The sequence below is a fragment of the Tympanuchus pallidicinctus genome, unplaced genomic scaffold (assembly GCF_026119805.1).
Source record: "Tympanuchus pallidicinctus isolate F22 unplaced genomic scaffold, pur_lepc_1.0 scaffold1, whole genome shotgun sequence".
Classification (NCBI taxonomy): Eukaryota; Metazoa; Chordata; class Aves; order Galliformes; family Phasianidae; genus Tympanuchus; species Tympanuchus pallidicinctus.
Window position 1 is genome coordinate 95,883,648 of NW_026294618.1, and position 22,566 is coordinate 95,906,213.

Genomic DNA, 22,566 nt, shown 5'->3' on the forward strand with positions numbered 1-22,566 from the left:
GAACATTTTGATAACAAGAAAAAGCAATTTGCAAGGTGCAGTGTTTATGTAGTCTCTATATGTTCACACGGAACCCTGTGCTCTGCCAAGTAGATAAGTAGTTATTTCCATGCCTTGAACATAGTTTGATTCCTGTAATTTCTAGCATATGAGAGTAGTTTCATCTGTGTGTTCCATGCAGAAATCATTGCCTTGAAAGAAGCCATTTTTTCTCATTTCAGAATGTTACCAGTAGATAACAGACTTCGAAACTTACAGATCTACAAACTTCTCCAGTGTGTTCACCAGAAGGACAAGAAGCAAATAGAAAAGCTGATTCAGAATGGATTTCCAAACCTCATCAATTTCACCGAGCCTATGGATGGACACAGTGCTCTTTCTTTGGCTTGCATTAAGAACGACATCGACATGTGCAGTTTCTTGCTACAGCAGGGAGCTCATCCTGATGTTCAGGACAAAATGGGACGAACTCCAGCAATGAAGGCAGCTGAGCTAGGCCATAGCTTGGTTCTGGAATTACTAGCAGAAATTAAAGCAGACATGACTGTTGTTGATAATGAAGGAAAAGGTAAGTAAAAAGGAATCTCATTAAGCCAGCATAAAATGGCTCCTTTCTGTGTTACGTACTTGATGTATATGTTATGTTAAATCTGTGGAGAAAAACCTTGGCTGAGGTTAATTCTTAAAGCTCAACAGAAGCTAGTGACCAGGTAGGAATTAAAATTATTCTCCCTGAACAATCTGGGCCCTTACATCACAGTACTTCCTATGCATCCTGCTATGAGCAGTCAAGTATTCAGTTCTGGTTTACTTCCTGAGTTCAAAGGCCCTCAAATAAAAATTCTTTTTTTGTATTTACATGCCCTGAGAGATGTTAATGGGTCTTGGTTGAAGGAGTTTGTCAATTCAGTTGTGAAGTTTACAGTGTAAATAACCCCTCTTATCATTTGGCATTACACCATAATCACTGTTGTTTTTCTTTGCAGGTGTTTTGTTTTACTGTATTTTACCTACTAGACGGCACTATCACTGCACTCAAATTGCCCTGGATTATGGTGCAGATATTAACAACTGTAGTACTGATGGGAAGCCTGTATTTCTGCAAGCCTGTGAGCAAGCTCATGATATTAAAGAAATCTGTCTGAATTTCTTGGAAAGAGGAGCAAATCCCAATGCAAGAGACCCAGTATGAATATTTCAGTACCTAAGAATGCATATACAGGAGTACAGAATAGCTACCAGATGACTGCAGTATATGACCATAAATCCTCACATTAAAGTAACACAGCAGTGGCAAGTGCATAACTCTGTGTGTGCATCTATTCCCTTCTTTATTTTATTATCCTTTTTTTTTTTTTTTTTTTCAGGAGCAGATATTTAAGTCTTTTGCTTGAACCATGTATCTTGTGTTAGATTTTTGTAAATTAGAATAAAAATATTGAAAAAAAAAAAAAGAAGTATAACTGGGTCAACTCTTAAAAATCATGGCTCATTATACTTCAGTGGAGCAGTGCTTATTCGTATTTTGCCTGGATATGCCCCAAACTTCTCAGGATTGAAGTACTGTTCACTAAAATGTCACTGCAGCATGAAAAAACTGAAGGGGATTCAAGGTAATAATGAGATATTAGAAACTTTTTTCTCTCTTTTGTGCAACTATTTGGGTGACTCTGGTTACTAATGTTCTTGAGTCACTGGGATTTGACTACTCTTAGGAGCATTAAGACTAGATTCCTGAAGTTTGCTTCCAAACATCTTTGAAGTTACTAGATTTGTCTCTTTTTTTCAATAGTATCTAAAAAGTCATTCCATTTTATGCTGCCTCGCAACAATCAGATCATATTACACCAGAGGATATTTCCAGCCTAAATTAGCATACACTACAAATTCTGAATTGTGTTATTGCTACTTGGCAGGTTACAGGTCGCACTGCCATAATGGAAGCAGCAAGAGAAGGTGCTCTTGAGGTGGTGCGTGGTATACTTGAGAGAGGAGGTGATATTAACCTATTTGACAATGAAAGACACAATGCTGCACATTTTGCAGCCAAAGGAGGCTTCTTTGAGGTAAACTTGCACTGTGTTAAATATTGCTGTTTGGGTTTTTAGTTTTGTTTTTAAAGTCCAGTATCTCAGATGATCAAGGCATAATAATTAGTAGCCACCAATCTCAGAATTAGAGAACCTTTTTTTTGTACCTCTGAGTGAATGTTGCAGTGGCTGTCTGATGTGAACAGTTCATTTGGAGAACTCGTTTCCCTCAACATGCATCATGTCACAGTTGTATAACATGGATGAGATCTTACCACTGTAAGAAAGGCAGATACAGACATCTGCAGCTAGGCAGTTTCTTCCCTACTATGTCTCAAGTATGGTCTTTAAAGTACATAAAATTATGTAGTTTGAATCATGCAGACCATGATTTTGCATACAGTGTTACTGTAAGGTAGTCACCTGCAGCACGCTAGCAGGAGCAAATGTTGTCCTAGATATCTACAAATGAATAGGGTTTCTATTTCCTGAATAAGGCATGTACTATAGGGAGCTAAAGCTTAATGAGTGCACTGATCAGCCGGGCACAGCAGGGAAATTCACTGTATAAACTGGGAGTAAATGACACTGCATTTTATTTGCAAATCACTCCCATACTTCTCCCATCCTAAGAAACACAGATGTCTTCCCGTCTTTGTTCTTCTAGGTCTTGAGGATTATTTCAGCTTATAATGGAGACTTGGGACTGATTGCCATGAATGGTAACACACCCCTCCATTATGCTGCAGAGGGAGGATTTGCAAATTGCTGCAAGTTTATAGGACAAAGAGGTACGTTAAAAAGAAGTTACTTTACAACTGTACGTTTGTTGTGTGCTTGAAAAAAGATTTCACCTGGGCATTTATGAAGGATTTGGCTCTTCAGTATCATTTGGCAAATGTAATTCTCACTAACAAGTACCAAACATAGGCTATTATTATTTATATCTACTAACAGGGATAAGATGAGATAAAAAACATTTCTCAAAGAAACCTGCAGAAAGATCGTGGGTTTGTATAACTTATATTGACACTTTCAATAGAAAATTGTATTTTGCCTCACTGATGAATTAATCAACCCAATCTCAGTGTAGTCACAAGGAAAGCTTAGCACCCATGAATACACCAAAGCAGCTGTGATCATTTTCTAAATTAGATGATCATATTATTTCAGCTTTTTTTCCCATAGGATCATGCAAAATCCTGCATTCTGTTCTTGTGATCCTAACACTTAGCTTGTGGTCTGTCACCAGATGGCAAGGGTGGGATATAGAAGAGTGAGTGACATTCTAATCTTAGTTTCTTCTTAAACTTGCTCACTTCTTTAAGTAAAAATGTAAAATTCTCACAGAACTTGTCTTTTAATAGGTACTCAATAATGGACAAAGAAGTAGAGCATGGGTTGTCTGATGAATCTCACTGTGGGAAACAGAAATAGATATGCTGTTAGCCTTCCAGTCTGGGGTCACTGATATAATTCCACTTATTATCGCTGTTTACAGTTAAGTCTGTAGAAAGTTGTAGACCTCTGCTAATCAGCTTCATACATAAGTTTCTTATCTTATTAGTGATTATTAATTCAAATACATTATCAATGGAAATGTGTTCATATTTTTAGGCTGTGATCCTACGTGGACAAACTTGTTAGCTAAGACTCCGAGAGCCGTTGCCAAGGAAGGAGGTTTTAAAGCAGCAACAACAGAATTGCGTAAAATTGAAAAGAACTTTATAAAGCAGTCCAAGCCTGGAGCTAAGGAAAACAACCCTGTCTGGGCACTGAGGCTATATGATTGGTCCTTAGAGCACCAGACTGCCCTCCTCCAGGCATTTGAGGCTGTCGACCAAGGAGATGGGACTGTAGCCAAAGATGATTTCATATCAGTTATTCAGAAGCAGTGTTCCTTCGTGGACACTGAACAAATACAAACTATTGCTGAAGCACACGAAAAATCTGACTCTGAAGGAATAAACATCGAAGAATTTTTTAAAGGTTTTAAATACTTGCAGAAAAGCTGTCTGATAACATCATTTGGACCCAAAAGGAAGAAAGGAAAGAAAGGGAAGAAACGAAGAGGCAAAAAGAGCATTGCTGTCCCCATGCCAATTTGTGTTATTCCAAAGAGTGCATGTCAGCTTAGGGAAGATGGCATCCCTGTATATATGATTGAGGCTGTTCAAAGCACTGTTGATAGCTACCACATTAACCGAGACCACCCATCTGCCCATCCTGTGCATGATGACCGTGCCTGGTACACAGATGAACCAAGGAAAATATACATGAATATTAACTTCCTGGTCAGAGCAGGAGATATTCTATCTCTACAGAAAGCTTTTGAGGAGGGTGTGCCAGTAGACATAAAAGATAAGTATTACAAAACACCTTTGATGACTGCATGCACAATTGGGAACATAGATGTTGTGCAGTACCTCCTGGAAAAGGGGTAAGAATTCTGGAAAATTTTTAATTGCTATTTTGAGAGCATAAATTTGCAGTAAATAGTTGGGTACTACAGGCTATAGTTTGGTTTTTTATTTGCATAATGTTTAGCATAAAAATTAGTTCTGTAAGATGCTGAGTTGCAGAGGTTTAGTCTATTGGTTGGGTTTTTTTGTTTTTTTTTTTGTTGTTGTTGTTTTTTTTTTACATTTTAGTAATGAGGAAATAAAACCACTTAAGAAGTTACCCAGTTCTGATTTTTTTTTAGTCTGTATTATTGACATTTCAGTTAGAGGCAGAGTACCTACAAAATCCATCTAGTTGTTTGTTGATATCCATGTTGTCAGCAGTGCATTTGGGACAAATGGAACACAGGAAACACTATATGAACGTGAAGAAAAACTTCTTTACTGTGAGGGTGAGGAAGCACTGGAACAAGCTGCCCAGAACGGTTGTGGTGTCTCCTTCTCTGGAGATATTTAAAAAACAGCCAGAAGTGCTCCTGTGAAATCTACTCTGTGGAACCTGCTGAAGCAGGGGTGTTGGACCAGCTGATTTCCAGAGGCCTCTTCCAACCCTTATGATTCTGAGATCCTCAAAACTGAACTGCCAAAATTAGATGAATGAATTTTTGGAAATCAGACACAAGTAGGTTGTCTGAAATCATCAAGACATACCTAGGTGAACCGAAAAGCAGTCCTGGAATTCCCTGTCAGGCATTTACATGTCAGGCCTTTGCATGCAAATGATTTGAGAGAACGCAGCCTACAAATAATCACTTCCCTGCAGCCTCTGCAGCTGAAGCAGTAGGATTTTCACCAGAAGTGCCTGTTGTTATTTAGTCTGTTCCCAATTCAGAAGTGCTTCATCAATTTTTAGCCTGGGACTACACCTGGGAAAAATCTTAACAGCTTAAAAATTAAAGCAATTTAAGAGAGATTCAGTCATACTTGGGTAATAGTATAATCTCTTTTTTTTTTTTGTGAGCCAACTGCCATCCTTTATCACCATTGTGATAAATGTTTACATGAACATTTTTCAAAGACAGTGATGTTTATACTAGCTCTCTGCTCTTCCTATAGCTTGAATTCACTCCAGTGTTCATTTCCAAGGACAAGTGGGTCTAGTCATTGCTCTAGTTCCTGTAAAGACTTAACAGCACATGCAGATGTATGCACCTTGGTAATTACACTGACCTTCCTGCAGCATGTAAAGCTGTATAAATGTGTATACTTCCAAAGATAAAGATGCAAGAGTTATCATGTTAATCTAGCAAATTCATTTCCATTGCTTTCATCAAACTTTACTAGCACTGGAGTCACATCTCATCACATTCAGATCTAAAAAGGTACAAATTTAATTTAAAAAAAAATGGTTTTATTTCTGAGAGTTGAAATTGATAGAAATCACAAAGTGGATAGGAAGGTTTTCAGGACAGCATTTAGCTTTATATCTTTCAACAGTGTGAACATACAGATGCTTTTGTTTTGGAATGGGAGTTTAAGTAGCTTATAATGACCTTTTCAGTATGGTGTTACAAATGCATATCAAACAGAAAACAAAACATTTAGAAAATACTGAGGTTAAACATAAATTGGTGGTATCTGCTTTCTATCCTATTTCAGAAAGACTCTGAAATAAGTCAAATTCTGATCAGGAGAAAATGTTGAAGAATTTTATGTCAGCACTGTGTCACTCCCATCCTGAAAAACATGAACAGTTAAACCTGAAATAAATACATTAGTCCATTCTTTTGATCTAGAATTAAATACTAACCATATGATCGGACAAGCAAAAAAGCTATCTGGGGAAGCGGTCAGCTTCCTTCTCCCTCCTACGGCGTCTTTCAGGCTGACATCAGTTGTTTGTCCCTAAAGAAGACAGTGGCAGTTCAATTCAGTACCTCTAAGCAGCCCTACACACAGAAGAAATTAAATAATTGCACTCAAGTTTTTTGGGATACCCTTCATGAGGCTTTGACCCACCTCTGAACCCACACATGGCATACATGGAAGACAGATCTGGGTGCAAACAAAGAACAGCCTATGACAGAAGACATGGGGAAACCGTATTTTTTTCCCTTTTAACACCACAAAGAGGCACTAGTGGCTCTTGTTTCCACACCCCCTCTATTCAGAGAATACCTCTGAAGGCTGCCAATCGCCAAAGGCTGATCACACTTTTCTCAAAGTTTCATTTTAAAGCAGCATATTGCAAATGTTACCCCAAAACACTTGCATCCTCCAGAATGTGTTGCTACTGATCTGGGAGCAGAATGATCTAGTAGCTGGAAAAGTTTTAAATCCTCAGATTTTCTATGATAGATCTTCTCTAACTCATTCTTCAATTGGACAGTAAGCAAGTTTGCCATGTCTTTCAAAGCACCTGCTCTTGGCCCAGAAGCTTTCTGCCTCTGGCCAACCCCACTAAAGCTGGCACACGAGCAATATCAGCATATCACAGAAGTGGGCTAAATGGGAATAACTGTTTTTCTTTGTACTTGTGAGAACTTCCCTGCAAAGGACCCCATCTCAACTTAGAGAGAAACACGATCACTAGCCAGGACATGTCAATAACTAAGATTAATAGAGTATGCCACATATCATATTCTAGAAGCGTTTCAAAGTAGCAGTAGCAATATGAAAAGACTTATTTACATGAATTATGTCATTCAGTGTGCAATTAAGACTGACTATACTTAGAGCTGTATCTGGATTCATCTGCCACAGCATCTCTTACTCTTTTGCAGGGCAGATGTAAATGCAACAGACAATTTCATGTGGACTCCCCTCCATCACGCCTGCTATAATGGACACCTAGATATTGCTGAACTGATGGTAAAGGCTGGAGGAGCAATAGATGCACCTGCAGTAGGCAATGCAACACCGCTAATGAGAGCCATAGAAATTTGTAGATTGGACATAGTACATTTTTTAATCAATGCAGGTGCTGATATCCAAACAACAAACAGCAACGGTAAGTATCAGCCCCAGAGGGCTCCTTACTTAATGGTATACATGTTTTGTAAGGAATAAAAACTTACTGGAATCCTAGAAAGTAAAGCAAGACAACTAATTGCATGATTAATAAGTACAACTCCTCTTCTACTCCTCTGAAGACCATGGCTGAAAACATCCCTGGCAAAGCTGTTCCTCCCAAGCTATATTCAGAGATATAAGATTATTTCTTTTCCCCCCTTAAAGCCAGGTATTAGCATTATTTTATGAAAAAGTAGATTTTGGTTTTGGCCAGTGTGTATTCTGCCACTTGTTTAAATCGCTTATTATTTTGTATGCACAAGCAACACTGCTTAAAGATTTTCTTGCTGCTTATGTTGTAAATACTACTCCATGAGAATAGAAGTGACTTAAAAAAAAAAAAAAAACAACAAATCTGAACTGATAATCAAGTGTTACTTCCTCATTGCAGATCCTTCAATTAGTATTACTTTCTCCATTTTAAGAGTGATTTAAAGTGTTAATATCACATTTTAAATCCTTGCTATAATGTAGGAAGGAACATTGCTATATGAGATTTTTTTTCCTAGAAGGTGAAGCTCTGCTTATAGAAGTGCTGTGTATTCTGCATTCCTGTTACCATGAAATTCTCTCTATATATGTGGGTGGCAGTTGATTCAGTCCTGTTTGTGCCATGGGACTTTTCCCTCAACTCCTTTCCAGCTGCAGAGCAATCACTGAATGGTGCAGAAACATACAAGAACTTGTTCTAAATTCCAACTCTTGTAATGTGCTAGCCATTTTGGAGTGCTAAATGCTCTCAAAGCTCAAAGTTACAACCTGAAAGACCAGTATATTAAGCTGCAAATGTCAAGACATTAAGAGCAAAGAAACCACATCCAAGAAGTCCTGCAATATCTTGTCTCAGGGCTCATTTCTGCAAGCACTTATTTTTGCAAGCAGTGCTGATGACTGCCAACCCTCACACCAGCACCAGCCAGGTCGCTGGCATGCTGAATGGCTGATAAAGCAGATGCCTAATTAAATTATGTTGACTGTAGCACCATTATCCAATTGCAATAAGAAGTGCCAGGAAATATTTTCATGGCTTACACAGGTGTTTATTTTTAAATACAGGAAAAAATGCTCTTGATATTGCTAAGGTATTTGCAGATTCTAGAATAATTGACCTGCTTCAAAATAAACTGGACAATTTGCCAGAGAAAAAAGGAGCAGAGAAAGGAAAGGTTGCAAAGCCAAAGATGCCTTCTACACAAACTCCTGCAGAAGTACAAGATGTGAAAAAAGAGGTATGAGAAATGGTGCCAAAGAACTGATTTGTTAATAGCTAGAGTGCTTATTTCTTTCACTTATTTGCTGTTCAACTCTCCATAAGCATGCAGCTTTGTTAGGGTATTTTCAGAAGCCAGCACATATTTTTGCCAGCTCTTTTTGACCAATGATCAAATCTGTGGCTTCATAATTTATGAATCTTATGTCTTCCCTAATTCCAGAACTCTGTCCTTTATCACTGATGGGGCACAGCTTTTCCTCTTCTTTCCTATCTCCTGAAGATTACGATCATTCCACTATGATATTGCAAATGCTGAGTCATTGGTAACCATAATTTCTCAACAGAAGCACGTGCTTCTTCACAGGATAAGACAGGATCAGCTCTTCTAGACAGTAGGAGAGTCTTTTTACTCTGCTAATTGAACAAGTTGAAGATCATGCTTGTTGACTTCTGCTTTCCCAGTTTGTCCACTGTCCTTCCTTTTCTACTGTTCAGCAGAGTCCTATTTCCTTAAAGTCCACACCGATCTGTTGTACTTCTGAATATTTTCTGTGCCCTTCTGTGCCTTGAGAACCTTGCTGTTTCTGAACTACCCATGCTGACATAAGCCTCAGAGATCACATTCTGGTTGTTCTATTGTGGATGAGGTCTTTCTAATTCACCAGTGCTTCTTGCTAATCAGACCTGGGATTCTATTCAGAAAGAAAATGCAACTGTATCTGCACTGCTGGAAGTCTGCTTCATCAGTCCCACCCCATATGTCACAGTAGCCAAGTGCTCATTTACGCCTTTTGAAGATCATGACAGTTTCTGAGAGACAGTATGAGACTTTCATAGAAAGGAGGGTTACAGCCATAGGTGCTTAGTTATTCATCACCCAGAGCAGTATCAGAACACCAGCAATACAAGGCAATTGTCTAGGGAGTTTAGAAAGGCAGCTAATGCTTTAAAGTCCAGAAAGGAGAGTCACCTCTTCCTTTTTAAAGGGCTTCCCCTCACAAATTTGATATTAAAAGAAGAAAAAAAAAAAAAGCTTTAAGAAAAACAAATGATACTTAATAGATTCAAATACACAAAATACACACCCTGTGAATGGATGGTAAAACAAGTAATAAGTAACAGAAGACATTGGATGCATGCTTTGTTTCCAGAAGTAACATATTTAACTGATTAACCTCTTTTCTTCCAGACATCACATACATCTCTGCCACCTGTAGAAAAACCCCACCTTGAGAAACCAGCACAGGACAGTGTTGTTTATCTGAACTCTCTGATAAGCAGTGGTGCTACTAAGAAAGATGACATTGCATTCAAACCCAGAAAAGTATGTACAGTAGCAAACCATAAGTATAGTTTTATGTCAAAGGTAGATTAATCACATTCTTTGGAAGTCGGTATGTAGAGTTTTGTAACTGCTAATTAATTGAAGGTGGACCAATTATACCAGCAAAGAGACTGACCCAGTGTCAAAATGCAGTAGCAAAGCACACAGCATTTCTCACGACCTGCTGCTCAGAGCCAGTACTACATATTCCAGTCATGTTTTCAGAAGCTGACCTCTCTCTCTCATTATACATTTCAGAATAGATTATTAGAAATCTTGACGTTTCAACAAAATTGAAAGCAAAAAGAGACAAAGGTTTACACCTTTAGTGAAGATGTTATAGAAGGAGTCCCAGTTGATTCCAGTAGGTTTGTTCTAGATTTTGTCTGCTCTCTCCTCCTCCTTTAGTTACTAAAATGCAGGAACACAGGAGTGGCTTCATTCAGGGAGAGAAATATTGCTTGAAAGTAAATGATTCCTAACATGGCTCAATCGAAGATGAGTTCTTTTTGTTTTCTAGCTAGTTATGATTTTATTAACTCACTTTTCCTCTGTGCATGATAACCTACAGGTACAAGGCCTTGCTGTAGAACCAAACCCAGAACTGATGTTTAACTAGATGATGTGATACAGGGTACAGATTATCACAAAACAACGATGAACTAAAATATCACATGTGTATATGTATTATATGCATACAATTATCATGGAAGTCAAGCTCACATCAAGTTTTAAAATAGGATCAAAGTAGACCTACAATAAAATGCAACTGTGTTCATGAGATGAATTTTAATATTCATGCAGTGCACTTAATAGGCAGGAATCCTTGTGTATGGGACCAGCACCAGTGCCCAACTTGCCCTCTCAATCACACGATGACTTAATTTGTGACAGGTACTGAACTGCATGGAACACAGCCCACTAAGTATTTGCACCCTAAAGTTAAAATACTGAAGGCATAATTTTTGCTTTAGAACTTGTTCATGTAAGCAACTGAGAAAAGGAAATGGTGGATCACAAAGTGCGTGTACGTACATACTTTTTAAGGAAAAGAATACCATTACTAACCAAGAAGTTTTTTCTGTTTCATGTTGGTTTACCATTTCCCCAACTCTGACCCGTGCTAGTTTCTGCAGTGGTCTCAGGAATAAGACAACACTGCCAGTGATTCTATGGTTAATTACTATTTTCTGCTATGAGAACCTTGGGCCTGAGTCTGTCCTTTTGAAATTGCTTTGGGCCATCTTTCCCCCCGTTCCCATTTGCCCCGAGCTAAACCCTCAGCATATTACAGATGAGAAGTAATAAGAGAGAGAGCACTCTGCTTATATATAAAAAATGCTGTGCTATCTGCAGGAATTCTGCACTAGTTTTCTTCTGTGTCTCAAGATGGAAACAAGTGCTACAGCATGACTCTCTTTAGCTAACAGTTTGGTGGTTTTCTTTGTTTTTTGGGGTTTTTTTGTTTGTTTTGTTTTTTAAATGCTTCAGTCACAGAAGTCATGCCTAAGTTAACTACAAATATTCTTTTTTTCCTAGATTTGGACCCCTGATGCTGCAACAAAGGAGCTGGTAAGAAAGCAAGAATTGCTCCTGGAGCGATCTACTCTTGGTGGGGACTCAGAAAACTTTGAGAGCCCCTTTAAGAGGAAAGTTACAGAATAAGCACAGAATAAGCTGAAAGAAGCTACTTCAGCACTTACTTGAGAGGACAAAGAGAGGGCTACTCTTTTGTAAGAAAGGGACCAGGTGGTACTTAGTAAATTTATCTCAGTTACAGTAAAATAAATAAATAAATAAATACATAAATAAGGCTAGTTTTTCCTCTGTACATGATGTTGCCTGCACCACATAATCTTTTGTTAAGAATTTAGTATTGAAAAAGATTTATCCTTGCAATTTTAAGCATCTGAGCTGGCTCAGTGCACTTTGCAGAATGGTCACTGTTGTTAAACACTCACCTTTTTTGTTTGTAAAGGAAATTTTCAGCTAACTGGCCTAAACTTTGAAAAACATTCAGAAATTTTGTGAACGCAAGTTCCTGTACTAAGAGCTACAGCCATAATTAATCTGCATCAGCGCCTGTCTTCTCAAAGAAATGAAGTCAACAGATGATGTCCTGCCATTAAAATGAGTTACACAGCGATGGAGAAACTGGTGTCTTAGAAAGAAGCTGACCAGGCTACCATAATTTAGTATGAAGAGGTACTAAAAGTTTGTTATAGGAAGCATGTAATATCAAGATTTGTATCTTAGGACCAAAATGAATCTTAGGACCAAAATGCAACATTTCTTGAGTACATCTGCAAAATAGTTGAGAGTACAGAAGCAAGCTTGATTTGGAGCTTCACAAAGGCAATAGCAGATGATAAGCCTTGGGTAAGCAGAGGCTGAAAATACTGGGAATGTGCAGCTTAGAGAGCAAAGAAGCAGGAATGAATGCTATGAAAGATTTGAAAGAAGCAAAGAATGGGAAGAAGCAAAATAAAATCTACCTACCCTTTTGTAGAGTACAAGAACATTCAAAATACTGAAAAACAGGAAAGATGGGAGAGCAGCACATTAAATAAGACTGTACAATGTGTAAATATCCTGTGGAACCTTCTGCCCAATTTACTTAGAAGCTCCAAGAATATATATTTACATAGATTGTGAGAAGAATCTAGTTAAATAATGCATAAGGGATAAAATGCCACGTTTCAGGACCTCAGCTAACACTACAGGAAGTTTTCTAGCAGAGCAGTTCACTCCATGATCATACAGTGCAATGGTATTCAGGTCCTTTAAGCAAGAGACACTAACATGGGCAAATAAGATCAGCATTAAAATAATAATGTAAGAAGTACTATCAAATCAGATGCTGATACAGCTCAAAAAGCCATCTGGGTCCAGAACACAGTTAATTTTGAAAACTTCTATTTCTCCTACTTTTAAAGCTGCAAATCTTGAATTCTGGTATCTGAGCTTCAAAATAAGTTATTTCCTTCTGATTTGTCATTACTTGCAATAAAGACCAATTTTTGCCACTGTTGACATGCACATAATGCAACATCTCCATGCCTGGACTTGCCCAGGTACGAGGAAAGATGTGCATTCGTTGGAACTTTCTGGAGAAAGACTGTGCTGTTATATATAGCCTTGTAATCACCACTCATTGCTTGTGTGACATCACATGCAGGAAATCCTTTTAAGCTCCAGCTGCACATCCAAATGTTAAAAATTAGTAGATAACCAAGACAAGCATGAAGTACCCTCACTAAACCCATCTATTATTTGTATTTTCAAATACCACTGCTGAAGATATCATTTAGATAAACACAGTTGTGTATGATTAGTTTATAACAAGTCGCCCACTTTGAAACAACACCCCTATATATGTAGCATTTTAATAATCTAATATAAAGAAAAACCTTAAGGGCAAGTGAGATACAGTTTCAACATATCAGCTGTCCTGGAATTCTTAACATCAGCATATCATCTTTGCCTGTCAGCACAAAACTTCCGCTTGGTTGCAGATGGTTGTGAATAAAAACAACAGGGAGTGCTGGGCCTGGAAGGCAGTGCAGACAAGGAGCAGAATGCTCAAACAGCAATGAATAAAACTGCATCTTTAAAGAAGGAGAGATGTGAGGTCAGTTCACTAAACAATAGCTACCAAAATAGTCGAGAGGGACAGTTAGAAATTCCTAGCTTATTTTGTAAGGTAATACAGCTTTTGGAAGAGATTAATCAAAAGAACTCCCCACCTTTAAGAGGCAGCTGCTCAGCTCTCCACAAGTACTGCAGAAGCACTGCACACCTGACTTTTGTTTGTTAAGGTAATTGTAAGCATTAAGGCAATTGGAAGTTAAATGGAACAAGCTAATCTAGATAGCAGAAGGTGTCATCTGCATCAGCTGAAATAACGATGTAGAATTAAGCTTGCTGGTGAGTAGCCTCAGAAAGGGCTATTGGAAGGAAAAAAAAAAAAAAGCACTGAAAGGGGTTGTTTTCAGCTCCCACAAGAATTCCTGATAAGCCTCATCCTTGTGCCTTTTCATCCCAGCCAGAAGGAGCTGCAGACTCACACAATCTCCTCACGTTGTCCCACAAAAAGAAAGGGAGGAAGTTATGCCTTCACTGTATGCACCATAATGTAGAACAAAATATTGGTTCTCCCTTAGCGTGCATTACTATTCTGCACAGCAGGCTGCTACTTCATCTCTCACAAGTATTTGTGTACAAGCAGACCAAAACAGATGGGATGGCTTTAGCCTGAGGAGCACTTCTGGAAACTCCCCCATCATACTACAGCAACAGCCCACAGGCAGCACAGAGTGGGCTGGAGGTGCAGGTCCTTTGCCTGCAAGTGCACTATGCTATCAAGATAACCAGGTCCAGGAAGTAAAGCAGTCCTAGACAGACCTCTGCATGACAAACTGGGGCAGTCAGTATCCTTCTACTCAATTTCCCTGAGCACACCAGTGTTACATCAGGTATTTTCAACTTTTTAAAGATATTGGAATTGGCTGGAAGAGGAACATGATAGGTGCACATGCACACACACACACACACACACACAAAAAAAAAAAAAAAGCAGAGCATTCACACATCTTCTATATCCAATCCTGTATTTCCCAGAAGGAGATCAGCCATGTTAGAAGATATCCATGCCAGGATGTAGTGCACCCATGTGTTCCGGCTGACCTTGGCGTGCTGACTACACCCCACAAGCTGGAGCAGTCATTAATGTCCCTTTGGACTACCAAGGTGAACTATTTACATGCTAAAGACCAGTTATAAGTTAAGCATTTAAAGGAACATGAATTCATGCAAAAAATCTTAATGAACTGGACACAAAACATCACATGGTCTTCACACACTGACAGCAAGGCATACATATACATCATCATGGGCTACAGTAAGAATGAGCTGTGTTTTTTGTCTTCAGTATTATTCTGTGGGCGTTATATGCCCTTAGTAAATTTAAGCTGTGTGAGCAAAAGATGTTTGTAGGTGAAAAATCACCTGTTCATTTCTTTTGAGACAGGTGTTCATGTATTAGAAATAAAAAATGTGCACTGCTGTAAACAAGCAGCCCAGTTAAAGTAGAATGTATCAGTATAACTACCCCAGGGGGTTCCTACTGCTTGTCTTAGCCACTGCACTGTGAGACTGGCTCTCTGATGGAGCGCAGTGAGCAGGGGTGGAAGAGGCGAGAGGCACATCACCATGTGCAGTGCAAGGTTAGCTACCAGCACACACAGCTGTGGAGACAGCTCTCACTGTGTGAGAGAGAAGCATTCACCACAGTCCCCACAGTAAGGAGTTATAATTCACCAATTATACTTCTGTTAATGAGGGCTTGAAATAGCTGTAAGTCACAGAGGGCTTCCCTGCCCAAGGCACTGTTTGTCTTATGCCACTTCCTAGCAATTGGACCTACCAGAGATAGAGTTTCCTGTTGCTCTGGAGTCCTGTGGCACTGGGCAGCAGCTTTTCTTCATCTAGGAAGCACTCCCAAACATACCACAGGAACATGACCTAGGGATTCAAGTCAGGAATTTCTATTCCCATCTCCAACTGCTTTCTTCAGGTGGTTTGGGTAGGGCTTTCTTTCCAGCTGATATGGGGCTGTATTTGAGGCTTTTCAATGTTTGTCTTAACATTAAGGGCAGTCACTGTGCCGTCTGCTGATGGTGCCAAACAGTAACTGGAGTCACTATGCATATACCTGAGCCTGCCCGTATTTGTTTCCAGAAGGAAGAGGCAGTGACATTTCTCACTGTGTAAAACAAACAGGGAAATGCCTTGTGGCATTTTCAGAGAATGAAGTACAATAAGCCCACCAACCTGCACGATATTAGAAGTCAAAACACCATTAAAGAATTCCAGTGTTTGGAGAACATTTTTTGCATGAATAATCACCTGATTCCAGTACCCTAAGGCCAGAAGCCAATTGCTGTGCTCTCTGGCATCTCTTTTGTTCTACTGTAACCTCTCTGAATGATTCACAGGGTGACAGCAGAAAAACCTGGACTCTTGTTTTCTTTTAAAAATAGTCAAGCGCTTTGAGATGGACAGGTGAGAGAAGAACAGTTCAGAGACTGAACAAAGCTCTGACTTCCAACAGAAGAAGTCAGCCTCTAAGTATCTACAAGCTTTTGGCCAAGACCAAACAAAAACATCACCCAACTATAGCTGCATCTCAAGTCACACAGAGAGTCACTGAAAGCCATAGATGCAGCAGCTCTGCATAGCAAGCAAAATGGGATAATTGTTGGGAAGGCATCCATCAAGAATCAGAGGCACACATTGAAACACACTGGCCACATTTCTGTCAGTCTGACCTTACAAGGAGACTAGAAAAGAAACCAAGTTTAGTAAGAGCCATGTATTTTGCAATAGCTTGAACGTGAATGTTATCAGTGCTTTAGCCCTACTGCCCAAAGATAGCCATGACTACCTTAAGTATATTAATATCATTAATAATCTATCTGATAATCTGATAATCTATATTAAGTATAGAAGTTTATTCAGCCTAGAGACAGGTAAGTTATATGATTTGGGATATTTCAGCACAGACTAAGACTCCATGAACACCGTAGAGTGCAGAGTGGTCAGACAGGCTCAAGAACATCCTGTTGGCCCTCAAACTTAAGAGCTGCATGAAAGGAGAAGCCTGAAAACACAGTGCTTTGTTTTGACACCGCCTACATAGAGAGACCTCAGTCTGGCCGCAATGGAGAACAGCAAGTTTAAATCAGATTCTGCAAAAATAGAAGAATGGATTGTGAGTTTGACTTTTTTCTGACCTCTAAACTTTTTTTTTTTTTTTTTTTAAATAAACAGAAGCGTTGGCTTTTGTTTCATGATCCAGAAGAACAAGCAGAGGGGTTCAGCTGGAGTTTGAAAAAAGTAAGAGGAGTCAAGAAATGACCTGCAGAGCTTACAACTAGCAACTGCAGAATGAAGAGCATTGAATGATGAGCAGGGAGGGGAGCAAAAGACTCAGTGCTAGTGGCCTGATCATAGAAAAGCTGAGTGGTGACTTCATGGACACTTTTAAAGGATACCAAGTGCTAGAAATAGACCTTGGGAGCAGAGAGCAAAGCACCACTCTCCAAGTGAGGGATTCTTCTGGAAAGTTCAATCAGCTGTGTCAGAAAGTACTGAGAAAAAGAAAACTTGCAGGCGGTAGTTTAAACATTGAATAAGTCTCTTGATTCAGGCAGCACAAGTGAGAAATCAAAGGGGAAAACCAGTGGAGAAAAATTTAGCAGACAGAGGGCAGCAATACTTAAAGAAGAAGGAAAGATAATCCCTGCACATCTGTGCAATTTAAGACTAGATGCTTTGTATAACAGTTTTGTTTCATAGGCTGTAATGTAGCCTTCGTCACTCTGCAATTCCCATTTCATGTTCAAGACACTTCTGAATCTTCAAGGACCATTTCAAACTCACAGGCTAGCTACTATTAAAGTAAGTGCTTCACTTGCTATTCTACTGCACTACACAGGGCCAGGTATTAGTGTTGTAGATAGTATAGTCACATATCATTTGTGTGAGCAAAACACAATACTTTGACATCAGAGAGCTTTTCAGAGGTTCTTATTTACCCAGGAAGCCTCAGTGCTCTGTAACAGTTCTAAAACTTACCCAATACTACAGGAGATAACAAGATAACAATTGTGCACCAACACATACCTGAGGGATAAGACCTCAGCAGATTACAAGCTTCTTTCATGCCTAGGTTGAAGTTTTGTGACACCTAACAGCATGCTCCTTTCTTCCCAAAGATGGAGGTAGCTTCTTCATGCACCTATAACTCTCCTTTTCATCTACCATCCTCGCACCCAAATACACACATTTCCACCTATGGTCAAAATGCAAGCACACACAGTATATCTGTCCCTTTGTGTAGTTCCTCTTTCTCAAGGCTCCTCTAAGCTACATTATAGCTTCACCAGCTTGCCTTTGCTATTTCTGTTAAGAGTCTTAAGGCTCCAACTGTGTCGTCCAAGCAAACAGTACAAATCACCACTTTGGGATGAAGACATTAGCATAGCTTCTGTAATGGCCACAGAACAAAATACATTTGACAAGAGACAAGAAGTCCTCTCACCTGGTCCTCAGGTTATTTTACAGGCTTCTTACATCCAGCACATGTAGTTTTCCTAGTTTACCCTATATACCATTAAATACGCATTCATGAATCAAAATGTTAGCAAATGCTTTTCTGAGCTGCTTCCTGTTTGAAACACATTGACTATTCACAGTTGTTTTTTAGAAAGCAAATCACAACAAAAATATTGTTCTAGTCACAGCAATCTATTCTCTTATGACAATAAAGAACAGGCAGTACAAAAAGTTGAATTCTTAAGCTGGTGTAAGCACAGTAGAAATAATAAATATGGTTATGACTTAAGACCTTTGAATGGCTCTTAAATAGCCCATGTTATGAGTTGTTTGAGCTTGAACTCCAGGCAATTTAATTTAGTCTTACTACTGCTACAAGTCCCTTGCTATAGCTCTGGGGAACGTCTCATTTATAATAACAGAACAGGGAAGAGTTTTAAGAAAAATAACTGAGTAGGCTTTAAAGGGCTGGAGAAATAAGGCTTTCCTCATTTCCAAGCAAGGGCTTTGGCTTCCCTTGTATTCTCCCAAAGTGAACTCAACAGGGACAGGGCTAAGTCATGATACACTCCCATTATAAGCCTTTGAGATCCTCTAGAAAGACAAAAAGAGCCAAGAAACATGAAATAATAGAAAAAGCAATGCAATCTTACTGGAAGGATGGGTGACGAAGCTGTCTCTCCTATGACCACCAGTGCTTGTACAACCTGACAGCTCTTGTCCTGTAGCACAGGGCTTCCAAGGAAATCAAACACGATGGTGCTGCTCCACCTGTCCAACCATACTACTCAGACATGTTGCTTACAGCAGAAACAGAGCTCCGGTACCCCAAAAGGAAGAGCAGAAGAGCTGCAGAAAAACAAACAACAAACTATGAGAATAAGTACCTGGTGAGAGTAATTAAAGCGATTTACAGTTCCTTCTGAGTGGCTGAAAGAGACAGAAACCCAGCACATTACAGGGAGCTGCTGGTGAGCCATGCAGCCTCTACAGAAAGAGAACCAGAAACACATAAATCAAAAGCAACTTCAAATTGCCCATTAATTCTGAATGCTTCTGCCAGCAGTTACTATCTGATGGGAAAGAATGAGCTGACATCCATTTAAGAAAAAAAAGAAGAGATCAAATACACCCAATTACTGAAAGAAATAACGAGGAAAATACTTCACCATCACTTTTATCCGCTCCCTCCTCTTAATCCCAAACCTCACAGTACCCTAATCCAACTAGAAGCACCACCTCACTATCTCCCCCAATATTACATACGCTTCCCCCCATACACCTGCTCCAACCCTTAGCTGAAGGAGGTGCTCAACCCTCACTTGTGGAGCTGCTCAGCCCTCCCTTCCCAGCTGCCTCTGACTAATTGCAAACCACTGTGCTCTTCCCCTACCAGCCTGAGAGTTTCACGGTTCCTTGAAGTCACTCTGTGCCCCTTAAAGCCATGCTGGTTAAAGAGCTCTTAGGTTCTCAGTTAACGAGGAATAACTGCCTTTGTCTACCAAACCTCTTTCTGTATGCTGAAAGGCATCAGCAGCTTTTGAAATGCTCTGAAATGTGCATATATATTTTTTAAACAAAGGAGAAGAGGCCAGGATGCTAACCTTGTGTGGTCTGCATTCTGTGAGCAATCGGAGGAGGGAGCTCTTCCAGAATACAAAACAATATTCAGCAAAAATGAATTTCAGAGATGTGCATTGCTTTGTTTACAGTAACTAATTTTAAAATGAGTCTTGAGCATTCACAGCAAGACCTGCTTAGGGACCATTAAAATAATGTTAGAATATTTTCCTCCTGATAATGTTTTTATGAAGCTTGTCATCAAAACCTTCAAAAGTGACCATTTCCTAGGAGCTCCAGAAAAGTACATTTTTTAATTAAAAAAAAGGGAAAATTCTTTTAACAGAATTTCCATTAATAGTTTTTACCAAAAAGCCCCCCCAAAAATTAAATCTGCAATGTTTGGCCAGTTGTATTTACTTGACTCTGTTTGCATGCTCACCCAGTGAGGGAAGACAAACTGCTCATGATACGTCTGACCCATCACCGTGGAACTCCTGGGTTGCAGGGCTGAATGCTAACTACTAGGTGCTGCCAGTTTGCAGTGCTCCTGGCTGCTTGGGAGAGGTTTGCTGTGCTGATGGGCATTATTGGTTGTGTTACTGAGCAAATTCAGGAGTCTTACTGCATGACAACACAGTTTATATGTGCTGGAGGAGATGTAAAGCAAGATTCTTAGATTTAAAGATACAAGATACTTAGATTTAAAAATCTACCTCAAATCTAAGATGCTAATGACCACCATTCAACCCTTGAGCTACAGTCTTTCCTGTCTTGAAGCGAGCTGTATACAAGCAGATAGTGATAGGATGAGGGAATGGCTTTAAACTAAAAGAGGGGAGATTTAGGTTAGATGTTATGAAGAAATTCTTTACTCAGACAGCAGTGAGGCCCTGGCACTGCTGCCCTGAGCTGTGGTGCCCCATGCCTGGAGGCACTGAAGGCCAGGTTGGATGGGACCTGGGCAGCCTGAGCTGGTGGGGAGCAGCCCTGCCCATGGCCGCAGGTTGGGGCTGGATGAGCTTTGAGGTCTCTTCCAGGCTAAATTATTTTGTAAATCCATTATTCTATTAGAGCTGCTGGTTCATCTCTTCTTCTGCACCTCAAAGCCCACATGCAGAGCATGTCTGACAAACTCTCCAGCACCCGTCCTCAGCATTTTCAGTTTGAAACTCGGTTCCAGAAACCATGATAAAGACAGTACTGAGCCCACTCCTATTACAGAGTCACATATCTAGGCGATGCCTGTCAACCTTGTAAAGAGGCAATGGGAAAAACAAAAAGAGCTTAATAATCATATAGGAAAAAGGTGGAGAAAGGATGCCATCCTGGCATACCCCAACACAGTGCAGAGAGGCAAGAAACACCGCGCTCCTTCCTTTTGTAGTGAGAAACGCCTTATAATTTAAAAAGGCTTACATTGCAGCAGCTGAGACGTCAGTGCTTTTCCACAGTACTGACAACTGTCAGAAAGTTGCCTGGAAGCAAGAAACTCTGCCAAAACAATACAGCACAAGGGAAAGGCACAACTGAAAGTCACATCTGAACAGGCAAGACACGGTGCCAAAGCAGTCAGCAGCCCTGTGGATATTCTAGACCATTTAATCCTTCAAATATATGCCAAATATATACCTGCAAGTCCCCAGCGGACAGCTTTGCTTCACTGAGAGGCTCACTCCTAAGCAAAGCAAATATCGTTTCCTTCCTTCTGCTGCAGCCTCTAATAATGACACATTACAATTTAAACTAATGATCCTAATTGTTATACAGTGCAAATAACTGGCTCCCTAATAATCCTGTTCTTGGAGGTACAGTCCAGCAAGGTCTCCCCATCCGCAACCACACTATGCTCGAGGTAACTGCAGCAGAGCAGAGCAGAGCAGAGGCAATTGCTACCCAGTGCTGTCCCTTTGCTTCCTGGTAGCACCTGGCCATGCTGCTGCGCAGTGCCCCCCACGAGCAGTGCGCAGCAGCCTGAGCAGTGGGGTGATGCTGATGTGCTGTGGCACTTGCTGGCGCTGCCTGCTTTCCCTTGCTGTGAAGATTTGTTCCCTGTTGCAGATGTGCACAGACTCAGCCCAAGGCAACAGTGAGAAGCTCCCTGGCGCCATCTCGGTCGGGGACCGCTGCTGGTGACGGGCCCTGGGCAGAGGCTGGGCAGGAACCAGTCTGTGAGCAGCCCAAGCTGTCTCTGCGGTGTTTTTTTTAACTCTCAGGCTGTGACTGCAGAGGGGAAGGCAGGAAGCGGAGCTCTGCACTCAGACAGCCGCAGCCGAAGGAGGAAAAGGGGCCGTTGCCAACACACCATGAATCCCAATTGCTGCCGGGGGAAAGGTCCCTCCTCGAGGCTTTTCCCTCTGCTGGGCAGGAGGGACCGTGAGCATTTTGCACGCTCTATTTTCCTGGCAGCTCAAAGCAAAGCCCGGGGCTGAGATGTCATTGTGAATTGCTTTTTCTGTTCCTTGCAAATATTTAACCACTGTCTTTTCCTCCTGCCAGCCTGCTGACAGCACCAAGATGCCACTGTAAAGCACAGGCCAAAAGGACAGAAGTGCACCTGTGTTCCTTCAAAGTCCATCAGCAATGCAGGGCTGAGCTCTCAGTTGGGCTGCTGAGCTGAAAAGAGACCAGCAGGGTCTGAGGGACAGGCTGTCCCCAAGCAGCATGCAGGTGGCTCACGCAAATGTATGGCAAGAATAGTCCCCCCCCTACCCCCCCCCGCTGGCCACTGCTGCAGGATTTTTGTCGCTGTGTTTTCTTCCAATCTCTGCCGCCCTCTGCTGATGTAAAGCCAAGGCAGAGAGCCCTTGTGATGAGCCAAAGCGTCAGGTTTTTGCTGCAAAAGCT

At 40.4% G+C, this 22,566-nt stretch overlaps 2 protein-coding genes across 2 annotated transcripts in view; one reads left to right on the forward strand and one right to left on the reverse strand.

Annotated features, from left to right (window-relative positions):
- PAK5 (p21 (RAC1) activated kinase 5) overlaps positions 1 to 19,089 on the reverse strand; it is a 185,506-nt gene extending 166,417 nt beyond the window's left edge. The window contains exon 1 of the mRNA XM_052698029.1: positions 18,813 to 19,089. The gene's annotated coding sequence lies outside the window, so the exon portion shown is untranslated. The remainder of the gene's footprint in view (positions 1 to 18,812) is intronic.
- On the forward strand, positions 223 to 11,806 carry ANKEF1 (ankyrin repeat and EF-hand domain containing 1). The gene is made up of 9 exons (XM_052697763.1): positions 223 to 568; positions 987 to 1,186; positions 1,917 to 2,066; positions 2,698 to 2,821; positions 3,648 to 4,470; positions 7,216 to 7,442; positions 8,561 to 8,733; positions 9,907 to 10,041; positions 11,581 to 11,806. Exons 1-9 carry the CDS (start codon positions 223 to 225, stop codon positions 11,704 to 11,706), a joined length of 2,304 nt encoding a protein of 767 aa, XP_052553723.1. The 3' UTR covers positions 11,707 to 11,806.
- Positions 19,090 to 22,566: the final 3,477 nt, after the last annotated feature.

Coding starts and splice junctions, on each gene's coding strand:
- ANKEF1 (XM_052697763.1), top strand. CDS start 223: ATGTTACCAGTAGATAACAGACTTCGAAACTTACAGATCTACAAACTT. Junction 569..986: donor TGTTGATAATGAAGGAAAAG/GTAAGTAAAAAG, acceptor TTTTCTTTGCAG/GTGTTTTGTTTTACTGTATT. Junction 10,042..11,580: donor TTGCATTCAAACCCAGAAAA/GTATGTACAGTA, acceptor TTTTTTTCCTAG/ATTTGGACCCCTGATGCTGC.